Consider the following 27,360-nt stretch of genomic DNA (forward strand, 5'->3'; position numbering starts at 1 on the left):
TTCTTTCTTTTTTCTTTTTTTTTTTTTAAGAACAGATGAGTAGATTGCAGTAATTACACTTGATCAGAATAAGTGATTTTTATTATTTTTCTTCATAGCTAATTGTTGCAATTTAAAGAATCAAAACCTTTTAAATATGCAGGAATTACTTTGGTTAGAAACGTCAACAGCCTTCACAAATGTTTTTTTATAATAGGGCACTATTCCTACTTAAACCCATGAGACCTAAATATAAAGAATATGACTTCTTGTTGTTATCACTGAACTTGATAACTTGTCTTACAGTTACAGTCTGTTAGTGGAATTTTTAGATAACTAACTTTGCTGATTCCTACTTGACGTGGTAGGAAGAAATTCTGGAATTTCAGAGATTAGTATGTTTTAACTGAAAAAGCATGTGCACCAATTAAATGTTAACAGTACAGCAAATAATATTTTATCTATATAGCAGTCAGTGTATCCTGTTTTCTTGATACTTTAACTGAATTGCTGTATATTTTGATAGTTTAAAATGTTTGTATGTCTTATAGATGGTCTGGTACAGGTTTTTGTTTCAGGTTTTTGTTGGGGTTTTTTTGCTTAACATAAAGCAGCATCTATTTGATTTTTGTTGATTATTCTGTTTCTAAAATGTGCTGCTCCTCTTTCAAAAGTCCTGCTTATCTGTACATCAAAGAAAAATATTCAAAAATACTGCCTTCATTTTCACACACAGTGCTGAAGATGCTGCAAGCACCAAATCATAGCTCATAGAATCAGGTCCTGAGATAGTTACTACCAGTAAAGAGGAATCCTTTGAGTGTATGCCATTGGTGAGCCGATGAGCATGGACCATAGAAGGGCTCCATGTAGAAGGTAAAATTGGCAAAAACATAACAGATTTGAAATGTATCCCATACATGATGGTGTAGGGTATGATTTTTGTTTTGATCACTTTTCATTCTTTAAAGTATAATTTGTTTGACCATAAATGTTCCATAATCTGTTAAGTTTTTTAAACTGTGATTTAATAATATAAACCATCTAAGTTATATTCTAAACAGTCAAGCTTAGATATATTGAATTTTTGAACTAAATTAGTAGTTGTGCTTCAGTTTTTCAAGGCGCTTAATATTTCATCTGTAGTGTAATATGTAACTTCATTTTTGATGTGAGAAAAGGTTAGGTGTGTACCATTTGAATTTTGATACTGTGAATTTAGTGTTGGGCAAGTCATTTGTTCAATTCCTTTTACCTGACTCTTCTTCTTCAACTGTTGTTCCTAAAATGTCTTGAGTAGTCTTTCAGTAAATTTAGCCAGTGGGAGGAGATAGAAGCCAGTTTATTGGAATGTTGCTAGAGTGTGGACGATGAGATGTTCTTCTGTGTAGCATTTGAGGTGTATTGACTTCCAGCTTTCTCACTGCTGGGTTTACAGGCATGCTGTTTTGTGCTAAGCATAGTGTTTATTTGTCAACTCTGTCTCCAAAGTCATAGTTCTTGGGAGAAGAGAAAATAGACTATTGGAGTTACCCTGATGCAAAATGATAACTGGACTGCCTTAGAAATGTAATGCACTTGTCCAAAAGGTGTCTTCCCAACGTTTCCTGCTTTTTCTTTTCCCCTCCCCTTAGAGTCCATTCAAATTAAGCAGAATGTGAAGAGTATGAAAAGTGTAAAAAGGAAGCATAATGTTCAAAGTAGGAAAAGCATTTTCATATCTCTCTCTGCAGCCTATTCTTTAATAGGACCCAAAATAAAATGTCAGGTGGATAATCTTCAGTCTACCTTGATCAAAAGTCATCTATTTAAGTTGTCTGGGCAGACAGGATCATTATTCACTTGCACAGCCTGTCTTGAAGTATTTCATCTTTTTACTAGTAGTATTTTATTGGATGATGGAAACTGTTTCTTCCCTGTTCTCTTCCAAAGTAATATTTAAGTTTTCCATTGCATGCTAAAAACTTATTTTGCTTTTTTTTCTGGAAGTGGGGGGAGGAAGGGAGGACTGGGCTTTTTCAGCAAGCATACAGTTGACAGGATTCCCTCTTCCCTAGTAATAGCTTATAAAACTCCTGTGTATGCACAAATATTTCTCTTACGTGCATGTGAAATGCCTTTTCGTCCTGAGAAAAGTGTTCTCTGCAGAAACTACCCGTGTGTAAAAAGAAGATTGGCTTTAAAAGGCAACTGTGATGGGAACAGTGTCTTAGGGAGATGCAGCTTGGACTTGAGGTAAATTGAATGCTTTACAAAAATGTGGTTTTGAGCTTGCATTGACATTGTATGTAATATGGGTACACGTTAACTGTATAATGTTTTTTGTATGGTTTTTCTCAATAAATGTAAACTGATGGATAATAATAGCAATGTTTTTGTCTTTTTTTTATGCTTCTATCCCTGCCTTCATTAGTTTGAAATAACAGCTTCAGAGGAAAGATACTGCAGCAACTAGTACTTCTGTGAATGAACATCACCCACATGAAATGAAGCAGAATATATCGTTATTAGGATAGATAATAATTCAAAACATCAGGCAGCCTATTACCATTCTTTTCAAGAGGTTTCTGAATTTCTAATTTTTATTGAGGCAAAAGTGACTTTCAATAGGTAACTGTACAAGGAGCAGTCAGCAGATTAAACCACAGGAAATTTTAAGTGCATCAATTGATTTGCTGCAGCTTACCTTATCTTTATATTAAGACTTCTAAGTGTTCTATAAAATGTGACTCTTGTAAAATTACTCCTGCTGAAGCTAAACAGTTCAGATGGTGTTAGCACAATGACATTGGTGTTGATGTCAAGAGGTCTTAGAGAAAAATAGTACAGTAGCATTAAGAAGACAGATGTTTAGAGGTGCAGCAATAAATTTATTGCATTGAGAGAACAAAGGTTGAGAAGTTAGGCACTTCCTGAAAATACTTTTCTTAAAGCTTGCTTCCTGTCAACTCAAAATAAGAGCCTATTGTAGCTGTCACCAACTGTTCTGATTTTTTCATTGCTTAAGCGATACAGGAAGTTTTACAAGCAAATGTTGGTACTATAAAGGCTACTACAAGCCTTAATGAGGTTGTCCTACTTTCGGGTTATCAACTGCATAGGTTGGTAAGAGCATAACAGTTTAAATGCAAGCCCATTTAAAACAAAAGAACTAATGCTCTTTGAAACAAAACAACAGAAGTGAGCAGTTATGTCGTCTTTTATTCTTTAAAAATAGTACACTGGGGGTTTTGAAAGTCATCAGTAAGTATTACCTTTTGCCAGTTTAGTGCCTCTGGGATAAAGTAAAACAGCTTAAATATTCAGTGTTCATGCAAAATATACTGATAGATTTACACTACTACACAAGTTTCCAGATTGTGTATTTAGCTTTATACTATTACACAACAGTTGGTCTTCAAATGTGGGAGCCAGTAATTATAATTCAGTGTTTTCTTTGAGCTGATCTTTCATACATTGATTCCTTTTTTTTAGCCTTTTAATACTAATTTTTTATTTGATCAAGGAACTCGGGACACTCACAATTTGAAGGTTACTCTTATCTGATGCAGGAATGACAAATCAATGCATATCCTTGCTTTCTTTAGTTGGCCCCATCAGAGAAAGAGATGATGTAATAAGAAAGTTTGGAGGGGAAGAAAGATTCCAGCTAAAGTAGAGCATTAGTAGTCATCAGCTAGAAAATAAAAGGGTTAAGAGAAACAGATAATTAGATTTTCATAATAGGAAAGATGCAAGAAGAGTATTTGAGAATTAAGCAAATTAAAATGCTAACTCTTACTTTCAATGGTGAGAATACAGGTGCTAGCAGACGTGCCTCTGTTGTTGACTGCTTTACACATATATTCCCCTTCATCTTCTGGGAAGGTTTCTGGCAAGTAAAGGCAGTAGGTTTCTCCTCTTTCAATGTATTGATAGTCCTCAGAGTCCTGCAACATCTCCCCCTCAAACCACCATGTAACTTCAGGTTTTGGTTCTCCAGTAATTTTCACTGTAAATCTCACTGGCTCGCCATCAACAACTGATGTGTTTTTCAGTGATTTCTTGAACCAGGGAGCTCCAGATCGAGCCTGATCCTCCTCATCTTCGCAAGTAGAACCGTTGATAATACTTCCCTCCTCCTCTTCTTCATCTTCCCTTTTCTGTTAAAATAAGTCCATTTAGAGCACTTGAAAAGGCATTAGCAGTGTGACTGCTAAGGATACGTATTTGATCACAGAAGAATTGCCGCATTCCTGAGAAGGGGGAACGTAACGCCTACCCTCACTAGATTAACATAACGCACTGAATCTGGATATGGAACAGGCAGTAAAATGGACTTTAATGAGGCTGAAATCTCGGGGTAGAACATAGTTATGAACAGAGATTCCATTTCCAGACTAATCAAAGGATTTGATGAACTTTCATACTCTTCAAGAATATGTGAGAACCCCAAAGGCAGTTTTACATTCCTGCAGCAATTCACAGCAGCTGTTAAAACAAGTATAATGTTCCTTTTATACCTCTGGCAGTGTTGCCATCAGTGGTAATCAGAAGCTAAGTTAAATGACACTTAGGACTCAGGAAAAGGTACTTTGTAATTTATACCTTCTGTAATGCCGCATCAATTTCTTTTTGTTCAAACTGCATGCGTAGTAATTTTTGTTCTTCAATTCTCCTCTGCTCCTCTTCTTCCCTGGCTCTTGCCATTTGTTCAAAACGAGCCTTCATGTTTACTTTATGAGTAAATGGAGCCTCAGATTTCTTGGCTGGTCTCACATCTACCTCATCATCCTTGGGGGGGGGGGGGGGAATTAAAAAATAGGACTTAATGCATTTATTACCTTTTAAATGTGTATGATGATAAAAGTAGTTTTGTAGAACTGTAGTTTTTAATTGAACAAAGCCACAAGTCCTGTTTTTCTTAGAGGTTTGTTTAACGCTGGGTTTAAGATTGTCTTGTAATAGTTTATCCCAGGGATAGGGCGAAATACTTGCAAAAGTAATTTCAAAAATGTTAAAATAACTCCTCAAGATTTATTTTCATATGGAAGTAGAACACTGTCTTGTGGCAATAGTAAATCCTTAGTGACTTGACTTCTATGCCATGTTAGGGTAGCTGCAGCACCTACCACAGGTTGACCTTACAGAAACAACTAGAGTGACAGTTACTAAGTTAAAAGCTCAAAAATAAGGCTTTTGAGCCGATACTGAAGTGACTAACTACTGTGGATAGGAACCTCAGAACAAGGCTCAGATGAGGCTGACCACTTAAAAAAGGTTTCATGCATTGCCACATGTTTATGTCATGGAAGCTCACGTCTGTGTTTTGGATGACAGAGCACAGTGTTGATTTATTGGTTAGACTGATAGCTTCACTTCTTATTTCTGCCCCCTGAAAAAATGTGATAGTTTCCAGCCTGAAGCATAGTTAATTAGGTATCTTTTTCTGCTCTACCCTGAGAAATGAGTAAAGATGATAAAAAGACTTGGTCTTAAAATGGTATTGTTTGGTTTTGTGTTGGTTTGTTGTGGTGTGTTGTTTTTAATACCAATTAAAAGCAATTCATGTGGTGATTTAATAAATTCTCAAATATGAATGTTTCAGACCTTCAGGCTGGCAGGTTTCACATTAAAATGCTGAATTGAGGACCTTGAGCAGAAAAACAGATCTCTGCTTGGCCAGATAACTCATTAATAAACTGGTGCTGTTTAAGAAAACGGGGATGCTGAGGCAAGACTTCCTTGTGCATCCAAAGAAGGGAACAGGAAAGAAGGGAGAAAATATTTTTGGAAATACAGCAAGCTTTGAATGCAGCAGCACTGTCCGCTCCTGGATCATTAGTGTGCTAGTCAAGTATAGCATTAACATACAGAACGCAACTTACCTCTTGAAATTTTTCAGCTTCCCTTTCTCTTATTTCTTCATCCATTGCTCTTCTCTTTGCTCGCTCTTCTTCAATCTTCTTCTGTATTTCTTCTTGAGACAATTGTCCTATTTTTTCAAACTTGCTTTTTAAGCTCTTTGCCTGAATAGAGCCACTTCTTTTTAGCTTTATTAATTCTTCATATTCTTTGCTTAGCTCAAAAGTTTCGGACTCTTCTTCCAGCTGTTCAGAAATCACAGAATGTGTAAAGATGGAAAATGCCTTAGTTATTTTTACTACCTGTTTTCCCCACAGATAGGTGTAACTTACTACACCTAATTACTGCATTTGTATCACGTCTAAACTAGATACCGATTTTAAGAATACTTTGCTTGAATATACCCTTTGTTATTGCCATCAATAAACCACCCTTCACAGACTCGGAGAACCAGACACCTAGCAATACAAAAAAATTATACTGGATCCTTAATTTACCTATCTGACTTAATTGTAATATGGTAAGAAATAATTTCCTGAAATACAGCTAATTTGTTAAGATTACTTTTGCTTTTAATTCAGCAAATGAGATTTCAGAATGTCATGACTGGAAAAGAAATAGCATTTATAGATCCTGTAATCAAAACTTGTCTGAAGCTGCAATTGTTGTTATTTTACTCCTTCCTTTTATGACCCCTGACTGACAGTAAAGATGTATATGCATTTTAGTTGGATGTCCCTATCTCTTCTTTCCCAGGATGTAATACAAAATTTACTTGAAAATTTCGCAAGCTAGAGCCTTTGTTACTCGCTCTAGCTTTGCTTAACAAAAATAAATAACTAAATGTAGTCCATTTGACATTCAAAAAGGAATAGTAAAGAACTGGCACCCACAACGAAATCAAACTGAAGTGTAAAGTTCATGAACAATGTTTTATACATTTGGTAAGCAAAGCGAATTTTGTGTGTGATTTTTAAAATCAGCTGTGACTGTCTTCAAAGCATTGATATGCTGAAGTTCAGGCCACTAATTCTTTCCTAATTAGTTATCACGGCATTCCCTTGAGGAAAAGCAAGAACTTTGCTCTTACCTACTTTAATTTTTGTATTTTCATTTGGGAACTAGGTGTTTCTGTTCTCCCAACATTGTAAATACTACATAATCATTTTAGCAATACTGTAGATTTTTCAGAAGTGAGTGTAAAATATAATTAACAAACTTGAAAATAGGTTTTAGTTTAAGGGTGGCAAGGGATAAAAGCATTTTCCTGTGATTGGTGATAAAAAATTGTATTGTACAATGTTTTAAAAATACTTTTATCTATTTTTCATTCTTTTCACAGAATACTCTATTTACAATTCCTTTTAAAGGAATTTTCAGTTAGTTTCAAAGTTTGAGATTTTAGTAATTAACTTAAATGATCCATCTTACTTTTATTCAGAGCATGCTTAATATATCTTTGGATATACAGACCTCTCCCATTTCTTGTCTTAGCTGTTGAAATTCTTGCTTTTCCATTTCCAACTTTTGCCTACGCTCTTCTTCTGTGCGCCTCTTTTCTTCTTCCATCTTTTGCCTCAGCAACTCCTCAAAATTAATTTCCAGTTTACCAGGTATGAGAGATTCTTGAGAAACTGTTTTAAACATTTCTGGTGAGTCGTCATCCAGCACCTGCTGAAAATTCAGAGCATTAATGATATCTGTGATGAAATGACACCGTTGCTCAGACACTTCTAGTACATGAAGATAACAAAGTACTTTGCAGTATCTGCCACGGTACAGTAAGATGCAATATGACAATGTTCCTCTGATGTTTTGGGACGGGGGAGCGTGTTTGCCTTTAGCTCTTTCTTATTGCAATGCTAAACTTTTATGATGAAGGTGCTTATTAAAATGTAGTCTTTTTTGCAAGATGATGGAGAGGTGTCAGAGTGCAGCTTTGGGACCTGAAACAATTAATTCCTATTTATTTTATAGACTATAATTAGACAAAGTGCTTGTGTGTAAATGTCATTGCTCTTAATGCTGAAGTATGTTTACCTATAATCTTTTTGTAAGCAGACTGAATTATATTCCTGTTCTTAAGCAATATCAGTATTTCCAGTAAGGAAAACTGAACAGAATTTTCCACAAGAAATTCTTCTTGTGCAGGAATTGGTTTTACTAAGTTACTTTGCCAGTTCACTGGTTTGTACAACCCAACAGCAAGAGTTTCCTCCTCCCCTTGTCCTTTTCTCAGACTTCAGAGTAGGGTTAGGCTTCAATGGTCATTCACGAGCAGGCTGCTGATTTTGTAGACTTAATTAATAAGAAGATGACAGGGCCTAGGAAAGGTGATTTTCATTACTGCCGGAATTGGGAAGTGTAAAAGCAAGTATTTGTTATCAGACTGAATTTCTTGAAGCAAAGCATTGCTAAATGTGAAGCTGTATACTACAAAAATGACCAGTGAAATAACTTATCGATAAAATCTATATAAATGTATATTTGTGCATTTAACTATGTAAACTTATTAACAGAGATTGTCTCGACATTAATGTTCTGTGGATAAATGTGAGATGAGGTCAAGTACTGATCCAGAACTGTCTGGCGATGTGGCTTTTGGCACTAATTAATTGGCACATTTGAAAAGCCTGTGGCAAACGTGGAAGAGCCCAACGTGCCCAAACTGTAGACAGTCCCAACAGTAGTAATCAGGCAAATGCTAGAAAGAACTAAAGGAGCAAAATTTCCATTTCAGAAAGTGTTTTGACTAGTTTTATAAAGAAACAGAAAATAACCATTTTTCAAAAGGGAGTGCCAAACAATCTTTTCTCTTTATTGATATTTACTGCCATTGAAACTTAGACCTTTCACTGCTGTTTGTGCCTCTTAGTTTGTACCACTGCCTTGACCTGCTCTGCCCCTAGCCTTTTTATTTTTCACAGCTTGCTCAGTAGTTTTTTAGTCTAAACCCACTCAAATACTGCTCTTTGCTATAGATGTCCTTTAGATTTTCCATCTGAGCAAGCTTGCGGTTGGACTTCAGCCCCACCATTCCTTCCATTCTTGATTTGTTTTGCATAATACGAGCATATTTGTTGAAATTGTGTTACGGAGAAGCGGAGTCAAAAAACAAAGCTGTAAACTATTTCCTTTAATGAAAACAATGCATAGCCACATCGTTTTCAGAGGCTAACCACAGCTAAATTAGCAAAGAAATGAGTCTCTTGCTTGTGATGCATTAGTTCATATGCTCATCACTTCAGAAAATACAGAACCTAAGTGAATAGAAGCATTAATTCAAAATTTACCAACACATGTACGTATAAACTTTTGAAAGCTGTGCATGTGAGCAAACACTAGCAGCTGTCTGCTCTGTGTTTGCAAGTCCTAATTTATGAAAAGACAGTAAGCTGGCATTCCTGGTTAAAAAACACAGGGAAAAAAAATCAGCTGAATTGTGTGATGTACAAAACTTGTGGTTAGTTCAGTAAATATCTTAGCCATATTTTGTAATGTGAGACCATACTTTTTTTTTCCTGCAGAGTGGGAACAGATGGTCGTAAGAAACAGAAACAGTCCTGTAAGAACCATAATTTGCAGCACAGTCAACCTATTTTCAATGGGCAAACAGTGACTGATGGAACTTTTTTTTCGTTCATGTTAAGACAGGTTCTTTATGCGGTCTCTAATAAAGAGTGTGATAGGGATGAAAGATGAATGCTTCGGTCTGAACACGATCGTGCTGATGGTGGGAAGCACGGAAGTATAAATGTAGCACAAGTAAATGTGAAATAGGGAGAACCTTCCAAAAGGAGGTGGCGTTTGTGTTTTCCAGCAACAATATTACTACTACTCTGTGTGTATACTTTCAAAACAAAGTGAACATGAATAAATATGAAAGAGGTTCTAAAATAACTACTTAATTTAAATGCTTAAATAAAAATAGAATGTGAAGTTTTACTACTTGGGAAAGAGATGACCGATAGGTTCTTGAAATGTTTAAAAGCATGCCTGCGTTGCTGCTACAGTGTGTAGCTGTGGAAAACAGGGAAAGCATGGACATGTATCTTCTAAGTAACAGGAAATGTGGTGTTCATATTCTGGATGCTAATTAACAGAAAACTTGCAAATATGTGTAGGCTGAAAATACACTTCCAGTAATTTATTTATTTTTTTTTTTCAAATACTGAATGTCTTCACTGTCTGCAGTTACAGCGCAGTCAGACTGTGCTGTTTAATGGATTAAACGCTGTTTGATCAACAAGATTTTTCTTGCCTGGACACATATCTTAGGTTCTTACTACACTGAGGCAGAAAAAAGATTCTCAAGAAAGCAGGAAAAAACAGAAGACAGCACATAATTTCTTTGCCTTCCTTTTGTTGTCTGCTTGCTTTTCATAAAAATTGGAATGACAGAAGTCCAATACCACGCATTTATTTCTTTTCTAGTGGCTTTAGTTTGTTTGCTCTCTTTGGAGGTATGGACAGACACTGTTTTCCGTAATTGCTTACCAATACAACATGAAATATAAATTTACGTTGTAGTTTCTCTAGGTAGTCTTTCAGCATATAGGTCTTGTCTTCGGCCCAATTTCCAGGCAGAGGGAGCACTGCTTGCAGTATTAGTAGTCATACAAAGCGTTGCCTCACAAGCATTGCTTTGAATGATGAGGAACATTTAATTAGGCATGCAGTTGGTCTTTCCCAATAAAACCACAGAAGGGAATGTAGGTAAGTGGGTTGTTCCACAGTTCTATATGGCAAGTCTTGTCCTTCCTTTTGAAACAAACAATGCTTGGTTTTAGTTGGTATTTGTGTTATTTAATACTTTGTTTGCTAACATCCACCAATAAGTAACTGGCTTATACTCAACAGCCTGCTGAAATGTGAAGTTGTTGGAGTAAGTGTTAAGAATACAGTGAAAAGCACTATGCTAGTTATTTTTTATAAAAAATGGTGTTGCCACCCTCTGGAGTTGGGTGTCTTTCTCTGCTTTCAGGTAGTGTCAGTATGTCAATCCTAGGTCTCTGAAAGTTTGTCTTCAATATAGCCTTAATTGAAATTTCAGAAGTCATGGTATATCAGATTAATTGTAATATGAAACTTGCTTAGACAAATACAAGTTGTTCTAATGGTAAATGCCACAAGTTAATTTTTCTGTTTCTCTGAACAAGCAATTAAATACGATAAAAATACCAATTAGCTGAGTTCAGCCTTCTTAATTTTTCCTTGCTGAACAGCCACAGATGACTTGTACTTACAGTGAGCATTTCTCTAGTGTGCTCTTAGTTACGGTTTGGCTAGTAAGAACTGATGGTGGACAGCCTGTAAGGGCAGAGATAAACCTGGAGAAGTAAAAGGAACTGCTCTTCCTCCCGCAAGAGACTATCAAACCCTCTTTGTGAAAAGATTTTGCTTTCCAAGTCTGTTGTGTCTAGCATAATAATGTCCGTTGGACACAACATCTCATTTGGACTAAATTACTGGAAACCCTTTCTAGGCTTGCTGTGATGAGGGCTTGTTCCGTGGTGATTTTTGGTATTGAACTCGATTAGTTTATCCCACTACCTTCTGTAAGTAGTGAGGTGAACTAATTAATGATGTAGTTGAAGTATGCATTTCTCAACAGTATTTAAAGCTTTTTTTCCCCCCAGAGCTCCTTTCCAGTTCATTTGAGACTTAAGTAAAAAGTAAACTATATACTAAACAAAAATGCCATACCATGTTCTTCCTTGCTTCAGCAAATGCTCTTTTCTCTTCTTCTATGCGTCGTCTTGCATCCTCTTCAGCTTTCCTCTTTTCCTCTTCTCTCCTCTGTCTCTCTATCTCCTCAAAACTGAGTCTCAGTTTCCCAGGACGGAATTCTTTAACGGAACTTTCAGATTCTTCATCGCCACCTTCATTTATCTTCAGAGAAGAGGGAGAGGAAAAAATAGAAAAGAGTTATCCAAACATACTCCACTTAGTAATAAGTGGAAAGTATTCCTTTCTGATCTTTTATAAATGTGTTGGGTTTTTTTTTCTCCTTGGGGGAAAAAAATACATCAAGAGTTGGGTTTATTTAAGAAATGTTCTAGTCTTGGTTTTAGCCAGGGAGGGAGAGAAAAGAAACATATTGCACTATCGAATATGTAGGTTGTATAATTTCTATAAATCTCAGTGTGTAATTCAAAGAACAACGTGTTATCAGGAAAAGGCTGAACAATTAAGTACATATTTTATGGTCTCAGGGTTGGATCATTTACTGTAAACCACTCCCTATTCACCTTCTTTACGTCATTTTCATAGACCTTTATACCATCAAGTCTTTTTGTTTGCATATAAATTGTTTTTAACGATACACCGACTACTTAAAAAATTGCTGTAGAGTTTTATAGCAAAACTAAATCAATTAACATTTTGTTACTACTCCAGACTGAGATTTTTGTTTTTCTTTTCTTTTTAGACATTTAATCATCACTGAAGAAAAGGAATTGAGATACTCTGATCTCTTCACTATTGCTTGCCTCCAGCGAACACTTACCTGCTAAGAGAAGCCTGTGGTTTGCAAAATGCAATCAAGAACAAAAGAATGAGCCATCTTCAGAAGGCACCTCTGAGTACTTTATTTGTTAATGGAGGAAATGGACTGGTAACTCTCAGAGTACTGATAATCCAGGTTTCTGTATACTGCAGGCAGCCCTGGGACTGTTACGCAGGGTAGCCAGTTAAGGGAATTACAGAAATCTTTTACTTGAAATTCATAAGGGAAGAAAGAAAGAATTGAAGGAAATTAACTGCTGAACTCTTTTAAGAAAACTTTGGACTTCAGATTTCAACAATCACTGATACCAGATGAAAGTGCATGTTAGAAAGCGTCTTTTGAAGTAGAGAATTTGTAAATTACTGTATATTACTGCGTTAATAAATGCATATATGTAAGGGTGGGAAATGTTAACAAAACTTCAGTTAGAACGGCTAATGACTTTGTGAAGTCCTCTCTCCATTTTCTTCCCTCTTCTCCTTCACTAGTAGCCCCTGCCCAAATAAATACCAAATGTTACTGTGTGGAAAGGTTAAGTGGTGTATTGGAGGTGCAGGTGGAGGAGTAAACTACAGTTTGGGTAACTGCCTAAACCTAGAACCCTCACAATTTGGATCAGTTGGTAATTTCAGTGTTTCAGTTTTCTGGAGATTCTATGGGCTTTTTCCTGGAGAATATAAGTTTCTTGAAGGGTTTTGAAATATAGTCATCTTGAGCTGTTTATCCAAGAATGTTCATTCGTAATTATACTCTTAAGTATAGCAAATTCCTAGAAATGTTTTAAGATATTTCATGAAAGATCAAAACCTCATTTCTCGTTAATCATCTTTGTATGTGAATTAGCAAGTCGTAATGATCATGATTGTACAGGGAAAAGATATTTAAATGCAGAACTTAAAAAATGCTTTTGCAAACAGAGTATGGTAAAGTAAGGAAATGTAGAACTATGTGAATACCAAGCATATAATTCCTTTATTATGACCAAAGAACAAACTATAGTGAGGTCTGTTTATGGTTAATCTGTCTGGCTTATGATAAAGAACACATATGGAGGCAGTTTTGCAAGTAATATAAAGCAGGAATTGTGAGCTATATTACTCACAATTTGGTGCTTAATCTAATAATTTCTAGTGTATTGTTGTCTTATGCCAGTACATACAAGAGAGCTGACCCGTCTTTTTTTCTCTTTCTTCTTAAGAGGAAAGTTCTAATTGATGTATTTATCTATCATATTTATAAATAAATACAGGAATAAGAAATAGCATTCTAATACTACAGAATGTTTTCATCAAAAACTGGTTACTGAAACATCTGAAGCACTACTTAAGAACAAAACAAGACAATTATCTTCTTGACAACGTAGAGCTTAAGTTACTACAAAGTAGATATACAATCTGCTGGCAAATTTAAAAAACATACATTTCCTGGTTTTACTGAAAGAATGTCTAAAGCATTATGCCAGTGTGGTTACTAAGTTTGAGGTAAGATCAAAAATAAATCTTTCAAAAGTAATTTTCAGACTTTTAACAGCTTGAAAATATACTTAAGGATTAAGAGAAGAATCAGATACAGGGAAGACTAGAAAAGTATATCCTATGTTAAAATATGAACAAAACATGTATTTACCATTTGCTGCCTAGCTTCTTCGAAGGCACGCTTTTCCTCTTCTAAACGCTGCCTTGCTTCTTCCTCTGCTTGCCGCCTTTGATTTTCCTGTCTTTGTCTTTCAAGTTCTTCAAATGTAACTTTCAGCTTACCAGGAGACAGAGGCTCTTGGGTTTCCTTGTCTTCATTTTCACCCTGTGTAAGAGAAGTGAAATAGTTACATCTTAAATAATAGATACTTATTTCTTAGGTATTTTTAGATTTACCTTGGTTTACCTTGACAAATGAAAGGCCCTTGGTTTCCTTAAGGAATTGGTTTTGTTCCTCATATTTTAGCTTCATTTCTTCATCCTGTCTCTGTCTTTGTTCAGCTCTCTCCTTTCCTGTGCTCTCAAAGTTTATTTTCATCTTCCCAGGTGTTTTGGTGGGTTTTACAGGCACTACTGTAACTAGCAGAGAATCATCCCCTTCCTGTCCAAAAATAATTTATTATATTTTCATAATACAAATTGAAAATACAGAGTTCTACATTAAACTAATTTCTTAATGAAATTTTTGTTTTACCTGTGTGCACCAAAGCTTCCAAAAAAATTACTTGTATTGAGTATTAACCACAAGAATAAACCTGTGGCAGTCAAAAGTTTTCTTCTAGTATCTGAAGAGCATCAAGACTGAATGATATTTTAAACATAACTACTGGCAAACTCCTTAATTCCTTTACATATTTTCATTAACTGTTAGTAGTAAATATTCATGGTTTGGAGAAGAGCAGGTGAAATTTTGAACACATAGCAATTGTAGCCACGCTCTACTTCCAGTCTTATATTTATTACGTAAAGGATATACTGTTGCTGGAGTAAGCTAGTAGTTCTAGACAGCAATATGGAATTTGTCAGGCAGAGTAATTTTTTTGAAGGATGTTGCTGCTTCAAAGCACAACTTGCTTGCCAAAATATCTTCTACCTGAGTTTCTTCACAACATACCATGATTATCAGGGATACTTTCAAAGAACTTAAAACTATTGTTTTTTGGGGTGGGTAGGGTTTTTTTTTTCCTTTCCAAAACAGTACTAAGAATGTGATTTTCTTGTGTTAGTGAAAGACAGTAGGACCTTTGGGTCTAGCTTTTTGAAATTAAACATTTATTTGCAAGACTTAAAATCCAAACCCATATGGTAAATTAGTCAAAAAAAAATTAACTGAGTAAGGAGTTCAAAATCTGTATATTCATAGAATCGCCTTTTAATTTCAAGTTTAAGGCAAAGAGCTTTTAAGATGATGCTTTCCAAAGCCAGAAGACTTAAAAGTATCATTGCCAGTATACCTCAAATCATTCTGGTGGCTTTCTATATTTTAGGTGTTTTTAACTAACCACAAAGTATTCACAGTGCAGACTATTTCAAACTTACATAAATTGACTTCAAGTACAGACATACAGTTCCGTATACTTTAAAAATTGTTAGCTCCTTGGTTGAATTTTAATTGTGTATTTGTGTGCCATTTTCCCAGCCCAAATTACAACCATAAAACAAAGTGAATAAAAGTGTAGGTGAACATTTCTTTAAAAAAATCTGGATTACCTCAGCTGCTGATTCAGTTCCCGTATTGTTAAAGTCATCAATCTATTAAATGAGAATTTCATATGATTACATTACTTTAGCTCTTTGCCTTAGATTTGCAAACATAGAACTGGAAATTCTTTCTGTATCGGTGATATGTACGTAGCACTTAAATTCATAGAGATGATAATGATTGAGCCTTTGTTGTAATACTTCAGATAGGTTACCTTGTTGAGGAAGAGGGAATGTAACATAAAACATCATACAAAAAGTATGCTAAAGCATTCTTAACATTTCAGTGATGAACTGAGTACTTAAGATGTCCATTCTTCATTTAAGTATTCCAGAACTGTGTAAAAAGGAAAAAGCTAAAGCAAGCTCATCGGTTATTTCTGATTCAAGTGACATAGTCTTCCCCGCAACTACTGCAAAAAGCCCATTATTGTATTTGCTTCATATGGTGTCTTTATATGTTACTGTCTAAAACAAACATACTTTCTAAAATTCTACATCATATGTACTTCTGCCTTTCAGAGTACATTAAATATTACTAGATACATTCCCGGTTAAAAGTACAGTTTTAACAATGTTAAGAGTCTTAGTAGAAAATAGTATCCTAGTCATTGTTGAAAACTGACTCCTATTGCACTGGGTTTTTTTTTCTTATAACAAAAACAAACCTAAAATAATTACTACTATCTTTTGGTTAAATAATTTCACATGTTGTTCTGTCTATCGTTTAGATGTTCACTCTCACTGCAGTATTTGCAGCACTGATGAAAACTCACAAAGGGAATTAAATGTGATACCTCAATGCAAAATTCTATGAAAGACAGAATTTGTTTTACTGGCATCAAGAAAAGTTGGAGTCTGTTTGTTTATATATATATATGTAATAAGAGTCACAAAGTGGCAAAGGAATAAAACGTGATGTGTAGCTTCATAATTTATGATTTTTACTGCATTAGTATCTTCTTATTTTTGCCTGCCAATGGCATTTTCTTAATTGCTTTTGCTTGACTTAGTTCATGTATCACTGAACTGTATTTACTAATGTATAGGCAAAAATTGTCTAAAATAAAGGTTGGTAAAATATAACAAACATTTTCAAATTATTTTAGTAAATTCTGTGAACTCTTGCATGCATATGACACCACAGTTTGTGCCAGATTCATATTCCTACCAGCTTTATGCCTGCCTGGTTTCATCTGTAACTAAAGTTTAGTGCTTAAAAAAAAATGTTACTGAAAAGAACTGAAGACAAACATTCTCTGAATATTATTCCCCACTTCCACCGATTGCACATCTCTCATGTAAATCACTACCATCAGAAATCTTAAGATTGAATCTTTCTGATCAATGCAAAACCTTTTTCTTGTGTTGTTTATAACTATATCCTGATTGTTGTGAACATACCTCCTGTGCTTTTTTTGCTAATTCCCTTTGAATTTTTCTTTTCTCAATCATATCTTGTTCAATTCTGCGCTTTCTTTCTTCTTCCATTCTTTTTCTTTCTTCTTCTTGCCTTTGCTTCTCCATTTCTGCAAACTTGCCTTTAACGGTTCCTGTGGAGATGAAACACACGGTTCAGTAGGTGCATCTAATACTTACCTAGTGAATTATGTGGACTTTAAAATCAGGGCCCTCTTACCTATTAGCTTTGGAACATAACCTTTTTCTATTTTAGATAATTTTGCATCATCATCTTCATCAGATCCAAGGAGTTCTTTCATCTAGTTGATGAAACACAGAAAGTAAACAGTCTTTATACCTTAAATAAAATTGCAATATTACTGTCTTAAAATAATGTGAAAAGGTTTTCACATACAATATTGAATATTAAATAACACAAAATATTTGCAAAGAAAATAACCTCCTGCTTTCTCCTGTTCCATTCTCTCTCTCTAACATATTGTTCTTTTCTTCTTTGCTTTTCATCTCTAGATCTCCTTTGATTTCTTTCTTCCCTTGCTTTCTGCATAGCTTCAAATTTATCCTTTACATCGCCCTTGTGAAGCTTGGGCACATAGGATTTTTGGACGGGTTTAGATGAAGAAAGCAGAATCTTGGTGAAGATATAGAAGAAATGAAGATAAGAAAAAGAAAGTTGAAACAGGTGGACAGAAACATTCTGATGGATTAGAAAGAATGCGAGAACACAAAAGAGAAATGCATTTAAGATTATGAACTTTGTGTCACTAACCATCATCAATTAAGCGTCATTGTATTTGTTAACAACTAATAATAAATAATCAACTAATAATAAATAATATATCTAACAACATTTAGCATTGTATTAAACATAGGCTACAAGCAATTGTAATGAATAGCTACATAACTAAGTATATGAACTATGTGAATATACATTTTCAATTATTAGGGCTTTAAAAATTAGGCACAGATTTATATTGTTGCTTTCAATCGTAAGCAGTCACTAAAGAGCCTCTCTAACATAGACCCTAACATTTAAAATAGATATAAAGACATAGACCTATAACACAATAGGTATGCTTTCCTCTGCAACCTTCTACAGCCATGTATGTTTTTTTAAATAAATAGTATTATTTGTTCATTTAAAACTTCCAATGCACTGTATACTACTTTAGTGTTTAGAGAAACTCAGAAGTCCAGTGATTTTATGTTGTAAAACGTGAAGATCACAGACACTTTGCTGATGCCTGACCCTGCGTGGGTCTGAACTAATAAAAGTTCCCACTTTTCAGAACTACTGCGAAGTTCTCTCTCTTTTTACTGTAATGACTAGAGGAATGCTCCCAGTACAGTAATGCTAAAAACTGGCTGAAAACATCGCCTGTTTCACATTTCCCACCTAAACCAATAGGGTTTGTTCCTGCTTTTGTTCTTGTGCCTAGTGAATCTATGTAAAGAAATATTTGAAGTAGCCCAGCGTTTACATTTGAGAATTAGAAGTGAATGTTGCCCTGAGTTTCCCCACACACACACTTTCATTGCCTTAAAACAACAGCAATACCAGCAGACTTCCGATATAATTTTTTGTCTCTTGCAATTGTTTGTAATTACTTTTTGCAAGCATCAGTTGTAAATTACTACATTAATTACTTTAAAATTGGTACATACCTCAGTTTTCTGTGCAATGTCATTCATGGCTTACTGTATTGTGCTCTGCACCTGGTATGTTAAGATTGCTTTCAGTTTCTACCTGAAAGAAACAGTTGTAGTTATATTCCTTTCTTTTCCTTTTAAATGATGCTTTAACCATCGTCCCGTAAATAAGTTTGCAACAGCTGAAATTGATATATCACATTTTCATTTGGTCCTTTGAGGCTTTTGAAGACATGAATAGGTTCTAAGTATGCAACAGTAATTAAAAGAACAAGCTTATGATTCACTATTCATGCTCATAACTTCTCTATATAGTCCGAGATATTGGTTTTTAATTTCCATTTAAAAAAAAAAAAAAAAAAAACCAAAAAACAACAAACCAACACCCACCCTTGGAGCCAAGCTCGGGCTGCCCTGGCGGGTGCGTTGTGAACCTGCTCTGCTCCACGCTCAGGGCAGCAGAAGGCCACGTGCCCTCGGCCGCCCCAGCCCCAGGTGGGAGCCATCAGCTCAGGTTCCATGAAGTTTGCCCAGCCCCCCACAGACACCTCTTCGCCTTCGTGCGGCTGGCAGGGGAGCAGCCCCATGGCGGGGGGACCCACCTGCCTGTCCCCAGACCCCCTCCCTGGGAGAATGTCCCCCCCAGCCTCAGCCGGGCCGGCAGCTCCCTCAGCTCCTCAGCCAAGACAGGAATAACAAACAACGCCTTCCTTTCTCCATGGGCTATTCTCGGAAAAACTAGTGCTAAAACCTATGAAATGAGTCAGGTAAGCCACATACACCTTGGAGAAAGGATTTATATCATTTCATTTTGTGCTGGAAATCGCACCGCATTTTTCCAGGGAAAAATGTTACAGATTTTATATTACACTGTCCTTATTAGGAACCTAATGGAAAAAGCGCTTCAAGTTCAGGGCAAGCCTTTTCCTCCCCCCACCCCACCTATTTTTTTTAAATCATCAGGTCTGTCCGAGCTTGTGGGAGGAAGGAAACCGTGACACAGCTCCAGCGCCACGGCTGCGGGGACCGTACCAGCGCCGAGCCCCAGGCAAGCCTAAGACATCAGTGTGCCAAACGCGGTGCAAACACATGGACTCGCAGGCTCAAAGCAAAACGGCTGGGAAGGCAGCGTACTGCTGGGGGGGACTTCTCACTCCCGGTTTAAAGGAACTGAAGCCAGAGCATTTCCTGACATGGGAAGTTAAGTTCTCCAGTTCTTAATTGCAAACAGATTACACAGGAATTTTTGTGTGGCATTAAAAATGATGAACATTATGAGTTGTTTTCATATAAGCCCTTCAAAAATACACCAATGTCATCAGCGCTCACTGGTGCTGCCATAGCTACACAGATTGAATGAGGTTCTGAGGTATCTTGGGATGTTCTTCCGAATGAAAACAGCCACAACACACAAAAACAGCATTTAGCTACCGATCCCTGTCCTGATTTACAAAACCCAAACTCTTCCAATTCAGATTTCAACAGAGATGTTCTGAGGAACGCTTGGGTGTTCCTTTTCAACAAATGAGTATGGAAAGCCATCCCACCCCCCCAGTCAGAGTTCACAAATACCTCATTTGTAGACTGACGGGAATCCAAGGCACTGCAGTTTCTCACTTGTGAATACACGAACATAAAATTACCAAGTGTTGGTTCCTACTTAGACTGTTCCAGATTAGCATGTTAAAATTCTGTTATGTCTAGAAAGGTAGATAACTCCACCAGCGTTCTTGTGGTCTCACGGTCCTTATACACTTTAATACGCATCTGTGTGTTGTGTAGTCGGGTTTGCACGTCTTTGTAAGCTTTAGCTGATGTCACACATGTAAGTAAAATCCCTGCTGCGGTTGGTATAACCTTTAAACTAGTCAAAATCTTTTGACTTCCTCATTTTTCTAAGTGGGGCCTTGGAGAAGTTCTTCTCTGGCATCTGATGATGAAGCATACTCTGCTTTTTCAATTACTTCTTCCCTACTTGTGGCTGATAGCCTTTAGCCTTGTGCTTAAAATACGGAAGCTAAATAAAAGGTTTACTGCATGAACCCATCAGAAAACAAAGGAACGTTCGAGCATTGGTACGATCCATGCAGTGAAGCAGCCTGGGACACACAGACCTTCTAGCCTTTATACAGGGCTGGAGCAGAAAAGTAAGTCCCAAAGATAATCTTTCACAAGGAATTCCACTTCACCTGAACACCTCAAGTGAAGGTTACTGCAAAGCTTCACTACAGCAACGTACCCTATTGATACAGCTTCATCTAAACGTCACTTGAAAACAGAGTATTCCAAAGTCTGAATTGCTTATTATGCACAATTAATTGAAGAAGATTATGTTCACAAGTCTGAGAAACACAATGTAGCTTTCGAGCTCTTGGGTCAACTTCATCTTGAACCTTTCCGATCACTCCAACTACCTGAGCCTGTTGACAGTGTCACTAAGATTGCTGACAGCAGCGAGACCTACCCTCACGTGCCAAACCTGACATTTTCTTCAAAAGTAGAAATGTTGGAAGAAATTTTCTTTGCAAATTCCTCCTGTCTGAACTTCCAAAAATGTGCCAGTCCATCAGGCTGTGGGCCTTCAAGATGGCAGATATATTTCTGCCATTTGGAATACTGCCAGATGTGCTATTAGGTGTAGGCTACTTTCCAGTTACTTGGCATCACCAGCTCTTAGTATGCTTGAAAGTTAGCCAGCTGGCTGTAAGACATTTTGCATCTGCAAGTCATCCTACCTCCACCTTTGATGCTAAGAGATATGGATATAAAGTGGTAGGGCATTACTAAACATGATACCACCCATGTTTGCACCTTCTTCCCTCTCTTAAACCTTGAGCAGGAACAGCAGCAGGACTCTGCCTCAGGCACTCCCTAAGGCAGATAAGTCATTTCCAATACAGACAACCAGAATCTTTAAGAAAAAAAAAAAAAAAAAAAAAAAAAAAAAAGTACTCCTTGAGTTCTGGCTTGGCTCTGTGAGGCAGTGACCACTGCTTCAGCAGCAGCGAAGCAGACTGAAGCTCCTTTCTGTCTACCTTATTATTAGGAGAGGACCCATGCAGTTAATGCATTGTTGCTGAGACAACCAAAGTGGCAAAGTCAAGAAGTCCTGACACCTACAAATCATGGACGAACAGTGCCTTCATTATCTGCTGACAGCTTTGCACAAAGTATGTGGTAATCAATTCATCAACCCAAGAAACCTCGACCTACTAATTCCCTTTTGAGATGAACTAGCTGTATTTTTAAGCTCTGCGTGTGTATATTTTTTTTCTTGCTTTGTAGTAAGAATTTCCCCACAGAGCGTATCTAATACAAGCAATGCTTATTCTTTGAGGCCACAGGAGTCTACCTGTGTTTGTACTTCATAAGAGATTTGTCCTCCTATCATGAAGCTGTCCAATCGTAAGATTCAGTCTCATCTTTTATTTTCTGAGACCAACATATCTCAGGAAAAGCTGTAAGAGCTCCCCATCGAAGCCTCCTACCCAGAAAAATCGCAGATTATATTTTGAACATAACCATGATCAGAAAAGGAGTTCAGCTTGTCCCTAGGCTTTCCTTTGCCTACCCAGTCTCGTCACTCTAACATTCACCTGACGACACAAGCTAGGTTTTTTTGTTGGTTTTTTTTTTTTCCCCCACATTTTATCTTTCCTATGATTAAATGAAATATCTCAGGAAATGTTAGTCTGGTGTTATTATGTTTATATTGACAATACTAGACAGCAGTTCCCCTTTCAAAGGAGGTCTTCGCTGAGATTTTGCCTAGTAGAGAAAATTAACCTCCATCCTTTGATCAGTGTCCTATCTCTGTAATTGAATGGAAGAGAAAATGCTGTTACTGCAGTGTGACTTGACCTGCTATAACACAGAAACTCAGAAGTTTCAAGTGAAAATTTAATACAAAACCAATAATGCGCAGACAACTAGGCAATAGATTAGAAATACTCTGTAAAGAAAAAAAAAAGCAACTGTTTTTGTTTGCTGTAAATGGGTAAGCTATCACCTCTGATATTTCTTGATCTGTTACAATCATAGCACTTTTTCAACTTCTCATGCAGACTCCCTAAAACCTTACTTTAGGCAAAACAATCAAAGTAAACAAAAAAAGCCATCAAGGGGACACAGGTGGTTTGATGGCTCACAAGTCCCCAGATCCACTCCCTTAAATATAATTAATTTCCATTTCTGAAAGGAGGTCAGAGTCCTCAACTGATCAAAAAATGTTGTACAGCTTTAACCAGATTAAAAAAAAAAAAAAACAAAAAACACAAAAAACACAACCTCCCATAAATAAAAATCCCCTTCATTAGAAAACACAGAAGTTTTTGATCTTCAGCGGCGTGATTAACATCCAGACACCGAAAAGCACCAGCATTTTCCTGAACTGAATCCCACTCTTTACAACAGGAGTATGAAGCCAGGACTTTAAACAAGAGCCTAGTTCCCCTGCAATTGCTCCTTTTGGGAGGCCCCCCTGCTGTCCTGCGGCTACTGTGAGTTATAAATAAGCCCTTGACGGCACAGTCTAAGTTACGTTTACCATCTGTCTCCTCTTTGTGATGTACTCGCAGGAAAGACTCCATTATATAAGAAAACCATATTGAGAGGGCTGGAAAGTCACTACTCGCAGCCAAAGCACTTAGGAGCGAAAAACGCCATCCACAGCGTTGAAGTATTTAGCAAAATATTAAACAGAACTGGAAAGAGGAGAGGAAAGAGAGCGATGTTCTTAATTTATGTCTTTACTGTAACTCGTCTGGAATGACACTGCCAGTTGTTGTACTGAATTACAGATACTGAAGTAGCTACTAAAATTATCGTGCATAGGGGAGATCCTGAACTGGCATAAACCACCAGCTCCACTGAAGCTAATGAGCTATGACAGCTAACACCAGCTGTCTAAACTTCACGTTTTGTAAAATAAAAAATAAAAAACCTAATTCTACCCACTTGTATTTCTTTCATTAAGTCTTTATAATTAAAGACTAGAATGCTTACTGACAATTGACCCAGACAACTCGATTTCATATACAATCTTTTCCTCAATCTTTGATTTACTGCACTTCAGCACTTACTGAGTCTCACATTACAGCAGGATAGTCCTTGCAGATATGATGTTATCTATAAAAACATACTTATTATAAAGGATTTTGTCCATGTCTGGTTTTATAACTATGAATACTCTTAACACAACTGTGCCGTGCAGTCTGGCTGCTGTGTTAAAAAAATAAAATCACCTTTCTCTGTAGAAAACGTCTCTTTGTTAATTCCTTTCTCCCTTCAGGTAGTTATAGGGTACCTGGGCTCCAAAGCAAACGTAGGGGGGGCTGAGAGACTGCTCAGTGATGGGGGAAGCCCCACTGAGATCTTCTGGCCCATGATTTCATGTTCCAAGATACATGCCGATTCTAATCATGGGTGGCAGTAAATTGTGAACCGAGGTCCCCAAGAGAAAAACCAGTGGATTTCGCTCCATGCCATAGTTCCTCCATCCTCCGCTGCGTCACAGCGGCTGAAGAGGAACGGTATGATTTGAGCTCAGCTCTTGTTGACTTCACTGAGAAGGATTCAGAGCTCAGGGTGCTGAAAAGAGGGATTACCGGACATGAAGCACTACCACAATTTGTTTCTTCCCTTCCCCGATGACAGGACACAGCCTATCTGCCTCTCCTCATGGTCAATTCAAGCTGGACACAGCGGTGGTCACTGTGCCCGTGCCATGCCTCTGCCACAGAGGAGCACTGTCCCGGCTACCCCAAGACAAGCTGCTGCTTCCACTTGACCAACCCTACTCTGCTGGCAGTGCTGCTGCCTATGAAAACCAGATCCGCATGCGACACCTTCACCTGAGCAGGTCTGGCAGCCTTCGGCGCACAGCAAGGGGTCACTCCTGCTGCTTCCCGAGCCCTCACCCACCGCGGCGAGCCTTCTCCTGCCTTTGCCCACAGGTGCCTTCCCCAGGGCTCACCGCGGCGCTGCGCCTTCCTAAAGGAGTTTCAAAGCTGAATATCCAAGTACGGTAAACAACAGGTTGCCTGACCTCTTTCACTGAGGAAACCACTCATTTAAAATATTCCAAAAGCAATGAGAGAAGGCACTTAATGCCTCAAACCACCCGCCCAGCGCTTCCCTGTCACCAGACCGAGCTCCTGCACGCACCAGGCACGCTCTCACACTTCTGTACCTTCCTTAACACACTCGGCCCTCGTGTAAGGCTAGTCATTATCGCACAATTTCATTTCATTGGACGTTTTTCTGAGAAGCCCAAGAGATCTCTCAAGACCCGAGATCTAAGGTTAAGAGCACCGTGTTTTCCAGCACGCCGCTACTTGCCGATGGATTTTGACACAGCAATGCCTTCCACCGAACCCGCGTTTCCCGCAGGCGCTCGGTGCGTTAGCAGCTCTGATTTACCTACAGCAAACGGTCCGTAAGCCGCCACGGAGCCCCGGTGTCTCCCCCGGCCACGCCGCCTGACAGCCGCCCGCGCAGGGCGGAGCGGAGCCGTAACGCGCCCCGACGCGCCGGGCTCGGGGGGCGGGTGGTTCCGAGCCGGGGGGATCCGCAAGGAACTTTCACCATCCGCCCACCACGGCGGGTGCGGGGGCAGCGACCCCACGGCCCCGCACACACCGCGCCCCGGCCCCGGCGCTGCCCGCGGGGGTCCCACCGGGCCCTGACACGGGCGGCAGCCGCGGCCCGGGCGGTGAGAGGCTCCCGCCCCGCCGCCCCCGGGGCAGCCCCGGCCGGCGGCCGCTGCCAGCCTCGCTCGCCCCCTCCGCGGAGCTGCGGGCACCCCTCCAGGCGCTGCCCCGCCGGCTGCCGCCCCCCAGCCGAGGGGGAGCCTGGGCGGCCGCCCACCGCCTCCCCGCTGGCGGGGGCTGCTCCTCCCGACGGACCCGCGGGCTGCCGCTCGGCCCGGCCACCCCCAGGGGGAAGCGGCTGCGAGGGGGCGGCTCCGCGGCGGGAGGAGCGGGTGGGCAGCGGGCCGGCGGCCGGGGGAGCGGGCGGCCGGGGCGGGCCGTGGGCGGCAGGGGAGCCCGCCCGAGCCGCCTCTCCCGGCGCGGCCGCTCTTACCTGCGAGCGCTGCCCCGCCGCTGCGGCTCGGCGCGGTCCCCGGGCGGGCTGGCGGCTGCGGAGCGCCCCTTGGCTGCGGCCGCCGCTCCGCCGTTGCAAGTTTCCATAAAAGTCGCGACGCGCGGCCGGCGCCCGCATTCCAGGCGAGCCCCGCGCCGCGGCAGCTGGCCCGGCCCGGCCCGGCCCCGCGGCTCGGCACGGCCCGGCCCGGCACAGCCCAGCACAGCCGTGCCATGCCCGGCCCCTCGCCGCGGCGGGGGGCGCAGCCCGACCGCGCCGCCGGCCCCCCCGCGGGCAGCCGCTCGGCTTATTTTGGGCTGGAGGCACCGCGGAGTTATAAATAACCCGGGAAGGGCGGCCGCCCCCCGGCTAGCGGGCTGCCGGCCGCGCCGGCCCTGCCGCAGGGAGCGGGCGAGCGGCGGGCCGGGGCCGTGCGGGCGGTGCCGGCGGCGGGACGGGGCCCCGCACCCCCGCCGCTGCGGGCTGCCCGCCGTGAGGCCGCGGCCCCAGGCCCCCCGGCCCCGTACTCACCGTCGGAGCTGCCCCCGGTGCGCCCTGCCCGCGGGGAGCTTTATACCGGCAGCGTCCCGGTCCCGGGGCGCTCGATGGCACGTGCGGAGCAGTCAGCTAATTATAGCGCTGTGACAGCTCGCCGAGGAGCGGGGAGGAATGCGGGTAGCGCCAGACCTGCGGGACCGGGCGCGCTCGGTGCACGCAGCGCCTTTCCCTGGGAACCTCGCAAAGCGGGGGCTGAAACGTGTTTTTATTACACCTGCACACATTCCCGTTCCTGCCTAAAGCGGGATTCTTTCCCGCACCTTCCACTGCGGGGGCTCCGGCACACAGCCGGCCTCTGCCCATCTCACCTGTAGCATGCCTGCCACGCTGGAGCCAAACTTCTAGCCGACCTCAGGCTTTGCAAATCTGAACGACAGCCGTGGAACCTAAAGCACAAAACGTGTCTGTCTTTTGAAGAGCAGCGCAGGAACCTTCCCCCAGTGCCACCCTCAAAATAGCTGCACTCGTACTTCTGAAGCAAAGGCGTGAGATGTCAGATAAGGTAGGGCTTGCGACTCTTGGTAAGAAACCAGTTTTCAGCAGGCGAAAACACCAAACAAACTCGGGCACATCATCCTTACTTCTGCGGCAGCGAGGATTAGATGCCATGTTCTCCATTTCATTATTTACATTACTCCACAAAGAAAGTCCCGTTCCATGACTGCAGCTCACTATAGCTGTTTGGTTTGGAAATAATCCTGAAAAAACTCATCTCCTAAAACCGAGAAAAGAGACAACAGCTTGGCATAGAGAGATGAATGCTATGGAATCGCTCTGGTTAGTGCCACAGGTGGGGATCTCGCCAGCTCACCAAGCACTGCCTGCGTCATACCACCTACATGTGCCCGCATCATGACCGCAAGCCACGCCAGCCACCCTTAGCTTGGGGGTTCTGCATTTATCCAGGTGTCTGGCTGAACCACTTTTTGACTTCCAAGACTAGAAACACCAATATTTGGCTTTTTGGTGGATCACTGGCCTACGTGTTGAAAATTTATTGATGCTGTGAACCATTTAACGGAGGCAAAGTTAATCAGGTTGACAAAATCTGTTTAAATGGGACAGCTCTAAAGCTGTTCCCATGCCTTTTTTTAAATGTATATAATAAATTTTGTAATAGTTGTTTTTCGCTGGATTTCA

The 27,360-nt window shown here is 39.9% G+C and overlaps 2 protein-coding genes and 1 long non-coding RNA gene across 19 annotated transcripts in view; 2 read left to right on the top strand and 1 right to left on the bottom strand.

Annotated features, from left to right (window-relative positions):
* The window catches only part of FUBP1 (far upstream element binding protein 1), a 36,550-nt gene extending 23,397 nt beyond the window's left edge, over positions 1–13,153 (top strand). For all 4 annotated transcript variants that reach the window (XM_040611016.1, XM_040611018.1, XM_040611015.1 and 1 more), the window contains one exon: positions 12,254–13,153. In XM_040611016.1, coding sequence (XP_040466950.1) covers positions 12,254–12,271 — 18 coding nt within the window. In that variant the 3' untranslated portion in view covers positions 12,272–13,153. The remainder of the gene's footprint in view (positions 1–12,253) is intronic.
* NEXN (nexilin F-actin binding protein) lies at positions 1–26,882 on the bottom strand. Of its 14 annotated transcripts, none has more exons than XM_040611002.1 (14): positions 26,529–26,882; positions 18,595–18,676; positions 17,369–17,560; positions 17,147–17,228; positions 16,912–17,060; positions 15,517–15,558; positions 14,213–14,407; positions 13,958–14,131; positions 11,530–11,715; positions 7,297–7,497; positions 5,847–6,068; positions 4,567–4,752; positions 3,761–4,121; positions 1–3,655 (listed from the first exon to the last, which is right to left on the bottom strand). In XM_040611002.1, exons 2-14 carry the CDS (start codon positions 18,619–18,621, stop codon positions 3,642–3,644), a joined length of 2,031 nt encoding a protein of 676 aa, XP_040466936.1. In that variant the 5' UTR covers positions 18,622–18,676; positions 26,529–26,882; the 3' UTR covers positions 1–3,641. The 14 variants fall into 14 exon arrangements, with proteins under 14 accessions (XP_040466936.1, XP_040466935.1, XP_040466937.1 ...); XM_040611001.1 differs by lacking the exon at positions 26,529–26,882 and adding an exon at positions 25,663–25,841; XM_040611003.1 differs by lacking the exon at positions 26,529–26,882 and adding an exon at positions 25,000–25,067.
* LOC121095759 lies at positions 3,711–11,492 on the top strand. Its single transcript, XR_005830199.1, has 3 exons — positions 3,711–3,721; positions 4,832–4,835; positions 8,273–11,492. It is a non-coding gene; the product is annotated as an uncharacterized LOC121095759 (long non-coding RNA).
* Positions 26,883–27,360: the final 478 nt, after the last annotated feature.

The sequence above is a fragment of the Falco naumanni genome, chromosome 11 (genome assembly GCF_017639655.2).
Source record: "Falco naumanni isolate bFalNau1 chromosome 11, bFalNau1.pat, whole genome shotgun sequence".
In the NCBI taxonomy this organism is placed as follows: Eukaryota; Metazoa; Chordata; class Aves; order Falconiformes; family Falconidae; genus Falco; species Falco naumanni.